Source organism: Oncorhynchus keta, chromosome 11, assembly GCF_023373465.1.
Source record: "Oncorhynchus keta strain PuntledgeMale-10-30-2019 chromosome 11, Oket_V2, whole genome shotgun sequence".
Lineage (NCBI taxonomy): Eukaryota > Metazoa > Chordata > Actinopteri > Salmoniformes > Salmonidae > Oncorhynchus > Oncorhynchus keta.
Genome location: NC_068431.1, coordinates 32195475 through 32210382, shown reverse-complemented (window position 1 = coordinate 32210382; position 14908 = coordinate 32195475). Strand labels below are relative to the sequence as shown.

Sequence of the window (14908 nt, the reverse complement as noted above, 5' to 3'; positions counted from 1 at the left end):
GTGCATGTGTGTGATGTCATTGATGTGATGTGGAGTGATGGACTCTATCTGAACTGTCCATCTTCAAGAGAGAGCATTGCTGCAACGTTGATGAAGCGCTCTGCTTTCCCCTCAACCCCTGTGCCCTGTTCTAGAGCTGTCTGGTGGACGGCAACACTGTCAAACACAGACATAGATTGACAAACCATCTGACAGGCCCGCAAATGTGTTATATTATCCTGTTGTATGTAGCCTAAACCCCAGACCTTAAAACAGGAAAAACTAGAAAGAAAGAGTGGAGGAAAATGCCCTATATTTAAAAAAATATATTTGTATTTGTTTAATGAATTCAAAGAGTATAGACCTAATCTCCGATCTCAGCTCTGAATCATGACATCCCATTGAAGACTCAGAGAACAAAGAGAGACAACAGTGTTTAACGACTAACTAGACATCATCCAAAAAAGATGGGAAGGCGATGTGCTGATGCGTTGCCTTTTGCTGTTGTTGTCAGGATGATCAGGCTATAAGGTGGAAAGAGGAGACAGTTGGCAGTTGAAAGAGAAGCTGTGAAACACTAAAAGTCAGTTGACTCCAATGTACCTCCCAGTATGATTCCCAGTATAGATGGGGTCTAATGGGAGCGGATTGTTCCAGTTGACTCCAATGTGCCTCCCAGTATGATTCCCAGTATGATTCCCAGTATAGATGGGGTCTAATGGGAGCGGATTGTTCCAGTTGACTCCAATGTGCCTCCCAGTATGATTCCCAGTATAGATGGGGTCTAATGGGAGCGGATTGTTCCAGTTGACTCCAATGTGCCTCCCAGTATGATTCCCAGTATAGATGGGGTCTGATGGGAGCGGATTGTTCCAGTTGACTCCAATGCGCCTCCCAGTATGATTCCCAGTATGATTCCCAGTATAGATGGGGTCTAATGGGAGCGGATTGTTCCAGTTGACTCCAATGTGCCTCCCAGTATGATTCCCAGTATGATTCCCAGTATAGATGGGGTCTAATGGGAGCGGATTGTTCCAGTTGACTCCAATGCGCCTCCCAGTATGATTCCCAGTATAGATGAGGTCTAATGGGAGCGGATTGTTGCAGTTGACTCCAATGTGCCTCCCAATATGATTCCCAGTATAGATGGGGTCTAATGGGAGCGGATTGTTACAGTTGACTCCAATGTACCTCCCAGTATGATTCCCAGTATAGATAGGGTCTAATGGGAGCGGATTGTTACAGTTGACTGCAATGTACCTCCAAGTATGAATCCCAGTATAGATGAGGTCTAATGGGAGCGGATTGTTCCAGTTGACTCCAATGTGCCTCCCAGTATGATTCCCAGTATAGATAGGGTCTAATGGGAGCGGATTGTTCCAGTTGACTCCAATGCGCCTCCCAGTATGATTCCCAGTATAGATGGGGTCTAATGGGAGCGGATTGTTCCAGTTGACTCCAATGTACCTCCCAGTATGATTCCCAGTATGATTCCCAGTATAGATGGGGTCTAATGGGAGGGGATTGTTGCAGTTGACTCCAATGTGCCTCCCAGTATGATTCCCAGTATAGATGGGGTCTAATGGGAGCGGATTGTTCCAGTTGACTCCAATGTGCCTCCCAGTATGATTCCCAGTATGATTCCCAGTATAGATGGGGTCTAATGGGAGCGGATTGTTCCAGTTGACTCCAATGTGCCTCCCAGTATGATTCCCAGTATAGATAGGGTCTAATGGGAGCGGATTGTTACAGTTGACTCCAATGTGCCTCCCAGTATGATTCCCAGTATAGATAGGGTCTAATGGGAGCGGATTGTTCCAGTTGACTCCAATGCGCCTCCCAGTATGATTCCCAGTATAGATGGGGTCTAATGGGAGCGGATTGTTCCAGTTGACTCCAATGTACCTCCCAGTATGATTCCCAGTATGATTCCCAGTATAGATGGGGTCTAATGGGAGGGGATTGTTGCAGTTGACTCCAATGTGCCTCCCAGTATGATTCCCAGTATAGATGGGGTCTAATGGGAGCGGATTGTTCCAGTTTACTCCAATGCGCCTCCCAGTATGATTCCCAGTATAGATGGGGTCTAATGGGAGCGGAATGTTCCAGTTGACTCCAATGCGCCTCCCAGTATGATTCCCAGTATAGATGGGGTCTAATGGGAGCGGATTGTTCCCGTTGAGTCCAATGCGCCTCCCAGTATGATTCCCAGTATGATTCCCAGTATAGATGGGGTCTAATGGGAGCGGATTGTTCCAGTTGACTCCAATGTGCCTCCCAGTATGATTCCCAGTATGATTCCCAGTATAGATGGGGTCTAATGGGAGTGGATTGTTCCAGTTGACTCCAATGTGCCTCCCAGTATGATTCCCAGTATGATTCCCAGTATAGATGGGGTCTAATGGGAGCGGATTGTTCCAGTTGACTCCAATGTGCCTCCCAGTATGATTCCCAGTATGATTCCCAGTATAGATGGGGTCTAATGGGAGCGGATTGTTCCAGTTGACTCCAATGCGCCTCCCAGTATGATTCCCAGTATGATTCCCAGTATAGATGGGGTCTAATGGGAGCGGATTGTTCCAGTTGACTCCAATGTGCCTCCCAGTATGATTCCCAGTATAGATGGGGTCTAATGGGAGCGGATTGTTCCAGTTGACTCCAATGCGCCTCCCAGTATGATTCCCAGTATAGATGGGGTCTAATGGGAGCGGATTGTTCCAGTTGACTCCAATGTGCCTCCCAGTATGATTCCCAGTATAGATGGGGTCTAATGGGAGCGGATTGTTCCAGTTGACTCCAATGTGCCTCCCAGTATGATTCCCAGTATAGGTGGGGTCTAATGGGAGCGGAATGTTCCAGTTGACTCCAATGCGCCTCCCAGTATGATTCCCAGTATGATTCCCAGTATAGATGGGGTCTAATGGGAGCGGATTGTTCCAGTTGACTCCAATGCGCCTCCCAGTATGATTCCCAGTATGATTCCCAGTATAGATGGGGTCTAATGGGAGCGGATTGTTCCAGTTGACTCCAATGTGCCTCCCAGTATGATTCCCAGTATAGATGGGGTCTAATGGGAGCGGATTGTTCCAGTTGACTCCAATGCGCCTCCCAGTATGATTCCCAGTATAGATGGGGTCTAATGGGAGCGGATTGTTCCAGTTGACTCCAATGTGCCTCCCAGTATGATTCCCAGTATAGATGGGGTCTAATGGGAGCGGATTGTTCCAGTTGACTCCAATGTGCCTCCCAGTATGATTCCCAGTATGATTCCCAGTATAGATGGGGTCTAATGGGAGTGGATTGTTCCAGTTGACTCCAATGTGCCTCCCAGTATGATTCCCAGTATGATTCCCAGTATAGATGGGGTCTAATGGGAGCGGATTGTTCCAGTTGACTCCAATGTGCCTCCCAGTATGATTCCCAGTATGATTCCCAGTATAGATGGGGTCTAATGGGAGCGGATTGTTCCAGTTGACTCCAATGCGCCTCCCAGTATGATTCCCAGTATGATTCCCAGTATAGATGGGGTCTAATGGGAGCGGATTGTTCCAGTTGACTCCAATGTGCCTCCCAGTATGATTCCCAGTATAGATGGGGTCTAATGGGAGCGGATTGTTCCAGTTGACTCCAATGCGCCTCCCAGTATGATTCCCAGTATAGATGGGGTCTAATGGGAGCGGATTGTTCCAGTTGACTCCAATGTGCCTCCCAGTATGATTCCCAGTATAGATGGGGTCTAATGGGAGCGGATTGTTCCAGTTGACTCCAATGTGCCTCCCAGTATGATTCCCAGTATAGGTGGGGTCTAATGGGAGCGGAATGTTCCAGTTGACTCCAATGCGCCTCCCAGTATGATTCCCAGTATGATTCCCAGTATAGATGGGGTCTAATGGGAGCGGATTGTTCCAGTTGACTCCAATGCGCCTCCCAGTATGATTCCCAGTATGATTCCCAGTATAGATGGGGTCTAATGGGAGCGGATTGTTCCAGTTGACTCCAATGTGCCTCCCAGTATGATTCCCAGTATAGATGGGGTCTAATGGGAGCGGATTGTTCCAGTTGACTCCAATGCGCCTCCCAGTATGATTCCCAGTATAGATGGGGTCTAATGGGAGCGGATTGTTCCAGTTGACTCCAATGTGCCTCCCAGTATGATTCCCAGTATAGATGGGGTCTAATGGGAGCGGATTGTTCCAGTTGACTCCAATGTGCCTCCCAGTATGATTCCCAGTATAGATGGGGTCTAATGGGAGCGGAATGTTCCAGTTGACTCCAATGCGCCTCCCAGTATGATTCCCAGTATGATTCCCAGTATAGATGGGGTCTAATGGGAGCGGATTGTTCCAGTTGACTCCAATGCGCCTCCCAGTTTGATTCCCAGTATGATTCCCAGTATAGATGGGGTCTAATGGGAGCGGATTGTTCCAGTTGACTCCAATGTGCCTCCCAGTATGATTCCCAGTATAGATGGGGTCTAATGGGAGCGGAATGTTCCAGTTGACTCCAATGCGCCTCCCAGTATGATTCCCAGTATAGATGGTGTCTAATGGGAGTGGATTGCTCCAGTTGACTCCAATGCGCCTCCCAGTATGATTCCCAGTATAGATGGGGTCTAATGGGAGCGGATTGTTCCAGTTGACTCCAATGTGCCTCCCAGTATGATTCCCAGTATAGATGGGGTCTAATGGGAGCGGAATGTTCCAGTTGACTCCAATGCGCCTCCCAGTATGATTCCCAGTATGATTCCCAGTATAGATGGGGTCTAATGGGAGCGGATTGTTCCAGTTGACTCCAATGCGCCTCCCAGTATGATTCCCAGTATAGATGGGGTCTGATGGGAGCGGATTGTTGCAGTTGACTCCAATGTGCCTCCCAGTATGATTCCCGGTATAGATGGGGTCTAATGGCAGGGGATTGTTCCAGTTGACTCCAATGTGCCTCCCAGTATGATTCCCAGTATAGATGGGGTCTGATGGGAGCGGATTGTTGCAGTTGACTCCAATGTGCCTCCCAGTATGATTCCCAGTATAGATGGGGTCTAATGGGAGGGGATTGTTCCAGTTGACTCCAATGTGCCTCCCAGTATGATTCCCAGTATAGATGGGGTCTGATGGGAGCGGATTGTTCCAGTTGACTGAAGTGGAGACTTCCTTCTAGAACTGGCAAATATTTTTTTAAAGGCCCATTGCCATTTAATTCACAGTAGGCGGAAGTGGTTAGTTGCAACAATGTTGGATTCAGGTCATACCCATTTGTTATTTATCTTTGTGCCTACACATGCTGAATATGGTGAATGATTCGGTGACTTGTTTTAACTGAATATACAGTGAAACCCTAGCTAGCGATGTCGCTGAGGAGTTGTTTCTCTGCTACTTGCAGTGCTGTGCCATAGTTGTCTGCCCCTAAAAATGAGTGACTCAGACTCCATTTGTCATTAAAAACAAAAGCAGTTTCCCAGATGTGACACACAATACTGTGTACATGTCTCATGCTTACAATCCTGAGTTAAAAAAATACCCTGCATGGCTGAGTTCTTACCACTATGGTCAAACCCCTGATTGAAAGCAGCAGACAGCCAGTGACTAACTGCCATTCACCCTTAGCACGAATATACCTAACACACACTCACAGTTAAGGGTGCTGTCTCATATCTCGTGTTTTTTTATTTTACCATTAGCCAGGACACCAGAGTTAACGCCCCTACTCTTATTTTTTATTTAACTTTTTGACCTTTATTTAACTAGGCAAGTCAGGTAAGAACAAATTCTTATTTTCAATGACAGCATAGGAACAGTGCCTTGTTCAGGGGCAGAACGACAGATTTTCACCTTGTCAGCTCGGAGATTTGATCTTGCAACCTTTTAGTTACTAGTCCAACGCTCTAACCACTGGGCTACCTGACGCCCCATGATAGGTATCATGGCATCTTTAGTGACCACAGAGAGTCAGGACACCGTTTAATGTCCCATCCGAATGACTGCACCCTACACAGGGCAATGTCTCCTATCACTGCCCTGGCGCGTTGGAAATGTTTTTAGACCAGAGGAAAGGGTGCCTTCTACTGGCCCTCCAACACCACTTCCAACAACATCTGGTTTCCCATCCAGGGACCAACCAAGACCGACCTTGCTTAGTTTCAGAAGCAAGCCAGCAGTGGGATGCAGGGTGGTATGCTGCTGCAGTGTTATTATCATCATTACCAGATGTCATTCACGTAACCCTCCATGCTCTGTTACAGTCAGGTATGACATCATATAGTCCATTCCTCTCTGAGGCAAGGCTGAAGGCTGACAACACTGACAGGCTTTGTTTAACTTGTGATAAGTGTTGTTGAGAGAACATGTGTTTGAATGGAATCATCAGTGACCGACTACTGTACTGAACGGAGTAGTTGGCTTACCTTGTCCCTAGCTTTTGACTTAGGTTCCACTTTGTTGTTTTGATTTAGTCTCGCTTCGGCCAAACTGATAGGTCTGTAGACATAGTGGCTGTGGGAAGAGACTATTTAGATTGGCTTCCAATCAAAAATGTATCTTTTGACCAATGGGTAAAATAACATGTTCACTGTGTAGATAATGCTCTATGAAAATCAATGGCCCAAACCTTATGTCTCTAACATAATCTGATTAAAAGTGATTGTATTTTCTACCCTTGTAGCATGGCTAGAATAAGGGTGACTAAATCAATGGAGGCCAGAGAAAGAAAGCATAGGGTCAGCTAGGCTGGATTCTGTGCAAGAATTAAAAGATTACTTTGAGATTATGGCAATGAGGCCTTTTATCTACTTCCCCAGAGTCAGATGAACTTCGGAAACCATCTTTATGTCTGTGTCCAGTATGTAACAAGTTAGAGGTAGTTTCGCGAGCCAATGCTAATTAGCGTTTGTGCAATGACTGGAAGTCTGAGTATCTGCCAGCATGATAGTAGTTAATCTGACTCTGCAGAAGGAGATAAAAGGCCTCATTGCCAAAATTCCAAAGTATCCCTTTAAGGCTACTGGCTACCTGATAGGCTCACTTTCCTGTTGAATTCCTCATCTTTCTTCTCGTTTCTGCAGAACATAAAACAGAGGTAAGATGGATATTGATTTTCAGACATGACATGGAGTATTTTCAGGTTTTATTATACACTTTCATATTAATTGGAAATGTCTTCTTTTTAGAAGATTTCTCACAAAAACATGTGTATCTGTGAAATGTCAATGGAGCCCTGAGAGTATACCAAGCTTTTCATTTTCAATGCATTTTACATTTAATTCAGCTCATGTCATGCTAATTTATATTTGTACTTTTTACTCCCTTTTCTCCGTAGTTTTGTGATATCCAATTGGTAGTTACAGTCTTGTCCCATCGCTGCAACTTCACAATGAGCTCGGGAGGCGAAGGTCGAGTCATGCGTCCTCCAAAACATGACCCGACAAACTGCGCGTCTTAACATCCGCCCACTTAACCCAGAAGCCAGACGCACCAATGTGTCGGTTCAACTGACGACCGAGGTCAGCCTGCAGGCGCCCGGCCCGCCACAAGGAGTTGCTAGAGCGCGATGAGCCAAGAAAAGCCCCCCCCCAGCCAAACTCTCTCCTAACCCGGATGATGCTGGGCTAATTGTGCGCCACCCTATGGGACTCCCAATCACGGCAGATTGTGATACAGCCAGGGATCGAACCCGGTTCTGTAGTGGCGCCTCTAGACCGCTGCGCCACTCGGGAGGCCCCAAAACTATTTTTTGTTTTGTAGTCGGGAACCGCGGTCCTTATTGACCCTGTTCTGGGTCCGGAACGTGGTCCACCAGTGAGATATAAGGGGCCCTACTGTATGTGTCTGCAATCAATGCATGCGTTCCTCCTTTCGTGGGTGATACTGCATGTTTATCTGCCCCCGTTCCCTCTCTGTGCTCCCCTCCCATGACTCATAGTGCTGCTATCTGAAGGTATCAGTCTACCTCAGAGCAGGTAGGGAGTCTGACCATAGACTAAATCCTAGCTACTGTTCAGGAGAGGAGACAGTCTGTCTGAGTGTAATGCAGCCTTCTGACTTTTTCCTTTTCTCCCTCAGAAATGAACATGAACCAAGATGGAATATGACAAGCATGGCTTGGACATCCCTTCCCAGATTGATACACCCATTATACAATGTACTATTCCCTACTCCTCCTGGTATTGCTATTTTATTAGGATCCCCATTAGCTGTTTGTGAAAGCAGCATCTACTTCCTGGGGTCCAAACAGAACATGAAACATGACATAATACAGAACATTAATAAACAAGAACAGCTCAAGGACAGAACTACGTACATTTAAAAATGGCACACAGAGCCTACATATCAATACATACACACAATATCTAGGTCAAATAGGGGAGAGGCATTGTACTGAGGTGTTGCTTTATCTATTTTTTAAAAACAGGTTTGTTATTCATGAGACCATGCAATAATGACTCTATATAATACTGGACGTCTTCTTGAATTTGTTCTGGATTTGGGGACTGTGAAAAGACCCCTGGTGGCATGTCTGGTGGGTGGGTGTGTGTCAGAGCTGTGTGCAAGTTGACTATGCAAACTATTTGAAATTTAACACAATGTTTCTTATAAAAATAAGAAGTGCTGCATTCAGTCTCTCCTCAACTCTTAGCTAAGAGATACTAGAATGCATAGTATTGATATTAGCCCTCTGATTACAATGAAGAGCAAGATGTGCCATTGTGTTCTGGGCCTGCTGCAGTTTTTCTAGGTCTTTCTTTGTAGCACCTGAGCACATGGCTGGACAATAATCAGACAAGACAAAACTAGAGGCTGCAGAACTTGCTTTTTGGACTGATTCACTCTGGTGGTCTCCAGAGAGGGTGGATAGATATGAGTTATATCCTGATGTGTGTGGATGGATGGCTGAGGGAGGTGGTGTGTAAGGGGTTAACCAGCGTAGTGGAACCGCTGGGGGTCAATTCGTCCTGTGTCTGTCCTCTGGGACCTCTGGGCTGGTGAGAGAGCGGGGGTGTGGGGAGGCAGGGGAGAGTGGTTGGAGTACAGACATGCACACAAGCACACATGGATATGCATGCACACACCCCGGTTGGGAACAGACACGCACACACACACACATAATGGACGGAGGACTCAGAGGAGTGTGGAAGCCCACACACACATAATGGACGGAGGACTCAGAGGAGTGAGGAAGCCCACACACACATAATGGACGGAGGACTCAGTGGAGTGTGGAAGCCCACACACACATAATGGACGGAGGACTCAGTGGAGTGTGGAAGCCCACACACACATAATGGACGGAGGACTCAGTGGAGTGTGGAAGCCCACACACACATAATGGACGGAGGACTCAGTGGAGTGTGGAAGCCCACACACACATAATGGACGGAGGACTCAGTGGAGTGTGGAAGCCCACACACACATAATGGACGGAGGACTCAGTGGAGTGTGGAAGCCCACACACACATAATGGACGGAGGACTCAGTGGAGTGTGGAAGCCCACACACACATAATGGACGGAGGACTCCGTGGAGTGTGGAAGCCCACACACACATAATGGACGGAGGACTCAGTGGAGTGTGGAAGCGTGGAGAAGAAGTCATCTAGAGAAAACGCATGGCAACAGGCACACAGGACGACAGAGGGAGAAAGAGAAGGACAGAAAGGGGAAGAGAGAGGGTGAGGAGAGAGCGGGAGCGAGGGGGGTGGAAGGTTTAGAGTACAAAAACGTGCTTCTTGTCACGATACGAGAAGGTGTCCGTGTTTGGTGCTAAAATGATTTAGCCTCTTTTTTTCCCCCACCCTTGTTAAACTGATTTGTGGAGAGTTTGTTCTTTTGAGGTTCCGTTATATGTTGTGGACATATGGTTGTTTCTGATGGGATCTAAATCACCCTGTTAGAGGTCGCATCTCCCTCTTCTCTCTCTCCTTCTCTTCTTCACCTTCCTTATTCCTTTTTTACGCACTTCCTCAATTGGTTACCAATTATGGGAAAGGATGAGAGGCATGAAGGCTATGAGGAAAGGCACAGAGCAGGGTTTGTCATCTCTCTCGCTCTCCTTCTCTCTGTTATTTGGAGGTGTGTTCTCACATCTGGAGAAACAGAAATAGGTTGTAACAGCAGCAGCTCATTCACTCCCCCTCCTCCTGCATCACCCTCCCTCCCAGTCTCTCTGCTTCCCTCCCCTTTCTCTCTCTCGCTCCACCTCCCCCTCCTCCTGCTTCACCCTCCCTCCCAGTCTCTCTGCTTCCCTCCTCTCCCTCCTCTCGCTCCACCTCTCCCTCTCTCTGCTTGCATTACTGGAAATCAGATTGTGAGCTGTGGAGATGCTGGCAGCAGCACAGTGTGGAATTAGCTTGACATCCCAGAGAGGAACCAGTGTGGAATTCTCCGGCTTTAGAAGAATGAAAACCATGTCAGGATCAGGATTCTCTGTTCTCACAGACTGAAGCTGCCTCTCAAACTTTGTGCCTTCCTTATCTACCTTAACTTCAATTTTCACCTTATTTTATTCATCTTAGTTTCCAAATGAACATCAACTGAGAGACACTTTTCTAGTCTCCACATTTAAAAGAGAATCCCAACCTTGGTATTTGGTGTTGATCTTTGACGTGAGGTTTTTCTGGACAGCGGCTACCTTGGGGATTTTGTTCCTAGTTAGTTCATATTATAACCCCGTGGGCCGACGCCTCAGGTAGGATGACGGAAATCCTGGTGTCAGATGTGAACCTGAACACCGTGTGTGAGCGGCTGGAGCAGCAGTGCTGTGTGGAGGATGACCAGCAGAACAACCAGCAGCAGCTTCAGCAGCCTCAAACCCCCTCCTCAGCTATCAAGAGGCACACCAACACCGGGGCAAAGCTATGGGGTCGTGTACGCAGCAAGCTCCTCAGACAAAAGGTCCCCTTTTTCCTTTTTCTTTTCTTTCTCTTGATCAGCTAAGTCACGGTTGTCCCTCTGTCATTGTGTTCATCTTTTTACTCTCTCTTTCCTGTGTGTGTTTGTTTTCATCCCTTTCTCTCTGTACTTGTATTCACTGTGGTGAAATATACACCTGTAACTGGTACTGCTACTCCAGCTAAAGCCTCCATGCTCTGTGCTGATGTTGTTAGATGACACTGGTATAGAAATGAAAGATTTAGGTAGAGGAGATCATTTACTTGTATAATGTACTGTTGGTGCGGAACTGCAGTAACTGTCTCATTGCCCTGAGTACTGTGTATGTGTGAGATGCTACAGTAAATTGAATTCACAGCCTTGACCATTACTCGCCTACACCCTCCCCCTCCCCTTTTCACTTTCTCACCCTCTCATCCTCCTTCCACATCTACCACTCTGATCTTTCCAAGCTCTCTCCTCAGTGTAAAGCCAGTGAAGCTGAATGGTGATATACCTCTGTCTGTGTGGTTGCTGATCTGTTAAGGTAATCAGAGGTGTTTTGGTGTAGCTGAGAGTGTGAGACTGCTCCCTCTGCTGTCCTGTAGAGGAATTACCCTGAGACACTGATCTAAGGCCAGAGTGTTGTTGGTAGAGCTTAATTATGACCCACAATCCTTTCAGCAGGGTACATGGTAACCCGGGGAGAGACTAATTACTGATCCGACAGGTTAATTACTGTCATCTCAATGACACGTTGTGGAGACGCATGGTGCAGTTCACTACTCTTTCAAGTTTGACTGACTCCTCTGTCTGGGGAACACGCACGCACGCAGACCTTAGCTTCAGGTTCTAGGTCAGGACTCATGTGTGAGAGGAAGAAGAAAGAGGTTATTTTTAGTAAATACTGTTTTTATCCCCTGTGCAGATGTGCAGCACACATATTTTACAGAGGCAGTTAATATATGGCAGTTTGATATCAGTATGCTGGTATCCATTAGCCACTATACTGCGTCATACACTGAGTACAAAGCATTAGGATCATTATGCTCTTTCCTTGACAGACTGACCAGGTGAATCCAGATGAAAGCTGTGATCCCTTATTGATGTGACTTGTTAAATCCACTTCAATCAGAATAGATGAAGGGGGGGACACACATTTACATTTGATGAAATAATTTCAATAGATTGCGCTTCTCTGGCAAAATGTGGAAGCAATATAATTAACCCTGAGCAGCTTATTGTGAATACCAGATCTATAGACAGGTCAATAAAGACCCTCCTGCTGCTGGTGGCTGGAGTTGACAGGTCTATCTCTCTGCTGGTCTCGCCTGACACTGCAGACCTGGATTACAGGCAGAAATCCCCCCAGCTTTACCCCCATTGATCTCAGCTGATCCCAGACCTATCCACAGCCCTGGCTGAGTCCTCCCACACTTCTGGCTTAATCTGGGAGAGAGGACAGTCTTATCTGTTTGGGCTGTTTTGCTTCTTCTATTTAAATGACATAGACAATTGGTTTGTTCAGTGCTGCACACTCACAATGTTAGTTTCCTATATACACTGATACTCAGTTTACACACAGAGCCATATTGACTCTCTGTACCTCTTTCATAATCACAGTATAGTACACACCTTCACACACACACATGCCTACTCTCACACTTGCACATATTTTCACACACTTGATCATGCACTTTCATGTTCATCTCTCGTCTCTCTCTCACATACACATCCTCCCATAGAAGCATACTTTCACACAGTTATCTGGTCTCATTCATTCATGTTGAGTGAGTCTTTGATGGTTGAGTCTGAATAAACGTCAGGTCTATGAATGAACTCTGTCTGGTCCGGATCCAAACCCGACTGGGTCTGAATTATTCCCCACCATATTCATCCTACAGCAGCACAGAGAATCAGGCATTGAACTGGAGGGATTATAGTATCCCTGACATTTCTGCTATACCACTCTCATGCTGTCAAAGGATGCTAAGACGGAGACGAAGGAAAGAGAGTGGGTGTGGAAGTGGAAGAGGAAGAGGAAGGAAAGAGAGGGTGGGTGTGGAAGAGGAAGGAAAGAGAGGGTGGGTGTGGAAGAGGAAGGAAAGAGAGAGTGGGTGTGGAAGAGGAAGGAAAGAGAGGGTGGGTGTGGAAGAGGGAGAGGAAGGAAAGAGAGTGGGTGTGGGAGAGGAAGGAAAGAGAGGGTGGGTGTGGAAGAGGAAGGAAAGAGAGGGTGGGTGTGGAAGAGGGAGAGGAAGGAAAGAGAGGGTGGGTGTGGAAGAGGGAGAGGAAGGAAAGAGAGGGTGGGTGTGGAAGAGGGAGAGGAAGGAAAGCGAGGGTGGGTGTGGAAGAGGGAGGAAAGAGAGGGTGGGTGTGGAAGAGGGAGAGGAAGGAAAGAGAGTGGGTGTGGAAGAGGAAGAGGAAGGAAAGAGAGAGTGGGTGTGGAAGAGGAAGAGGAAGGAAAGAGAGGGTGGGTGTGGAAGAGGGAGAGGAAGGAAAGAGTGGGTGTGGAAGAGGAAGGAAAGAGAGGGTGGGTGTGGAAGAGGAAGAGGAAGGAAAGAGGGTGGGTGGGTGTGGAAGAGGGAGAGGAAGGAAAGAGAGAGTGGGTGTGGAAGAGGAAGAGGAAGGAAAGAGAGAGTGGGTGTGGAAGCGGAAGGGAAGAGAGGGTGGGTGTGGAAGAGGAAGGAAAGGGAGGGTGGGTGTGGAAGAGGAAGGAAAGAGTGTGGGTGGGTGTGGAAGAGGAAGAGGAAGGAAAGAGAGTGGGTGTGGAGAGAAGGCTGGCTGAGAGAAGGCTGGCTGAGGCCGAATCAGATATTATACTCTTTTAAAACCATGATCATGATGTTTTCTGTTACATTTGTTCTGAACCTATGTCGTCTCCTATACTGATTTCCATTTTGCCGTGTTATTGTGTTTTACACCTTGGTGGGCGTCAGTTACAGTATCCCTAGAAGTCCCATTAAATAATCATGAAAAACAAATGCCTTAAAACCAGAACAAAAGCAGTTTTCTGCTCATTTGGGTATGACAGAAAATAAAGTATAATTCTCCCAATCCCTAAATATATTTCTCAACACATAAAAGGGTGGTGTTCCATTTCAGTATACTGATTAGTGTAGATGACATGTTACTGTTTCATCACACTTGCCTCTTTGAAGGGCCTTAAAATGCCAGTCATAAATCTGACTGTCACTACAGGGGGATCCAGCATTTCACCCCCATCTACCAAAAGGATTTCCCAATCGTTCCAAACAGAACCACTATTTTTCTAATAAAGTTCTGTATAATAAAGTTCCGAACTGGTTCGAACCAAAAAAGTAATGGTTTATAAAGTTCCTTTTCATTCATTTTTTTAACACATGAAATCAACAGAGGCATTAGAAACCGGTTCTCAAGAATTTAAAATTACGGTTCTGTTCCGGAACACCAGAGAGAACTTTCGTTCCCGGTTCTGTTTCCGCTCCTCGGTTCTGTTCCTTGAACCGGTTCCAACCCCTGCTACTGTACCTACACAAAGAGTGGTAGCATTCGGCTGGACTAGAGGAATGAAAGGGAAACAAAAGACCCTCTCATACGGTATCAATGGTGTTTCCAAATGCTGTTTATCTACCTGCCTATAAATGACCTATACAAGCACTTTTTTGGATGACCCATATTATCACTGTAAATACTCTAATTACAGCTACATTATGGACTAATAAAAAATTCAAACTTTCCATCCAAGACCAAAAGAAGGTCATCAAGGGATTGATAATGTGTTTGATAATGCGATTGGAAACCCCTTCTACATATGATTGAGTTAACAGAAGATAAAACAGATAGGCTGTTACCACAACTTATCATTGGAAGTCATCTGCTTACATGTATTTTATTCTGGGGTTTGACATAAGGAAGCCCAAGGACTCAACATACTCTCTTTCTCCCTTTCGCTCTGACTTTCTGTCTCTTTCTCTTCCTCTCTGTCCTTTTTGTCCAGGCTACTGTGAGGCTGGCCTGCATGGGACCACATGCTGTAGTGTACAGAACTGTGAGACCAGTAGTGTCCCTGCTGGTGATTATCAGAGAGGTCAC

At 46.5% G+C, this 14908-nt stretch overlaps 1 protein-coding gene across 5 annotated transcripts in view; it reads left to right on the top strand.

Moving 5' to 3' along the window:
* Window positions 1-14908, top strand: part of LOC118390706 (active breakpoint cluster region-related protein-like) — a 315098-nt gene that overhangs the window by 284194 nt on the left and 15996 nt on the right. The window contains exon 1 of one of the 5 annotated variants that reach the window (XM_052456998.1): window positions 10259-10861. The exons of the other annotated variants lie outside the window; for them this stretch is intronic. Within the exon in view, the coding sequence (XP_052312958.1) occupies window positions 10661-10861 (201 nt within the window). The 5' untranslated portion in view covers window positions 10259-10660. Of the gene's footprint in view, window positions 1-10258; window positions 10862-14908 lie in introns of those variants that run through there. 5 annotated transcript variants of the gene reach the window in all.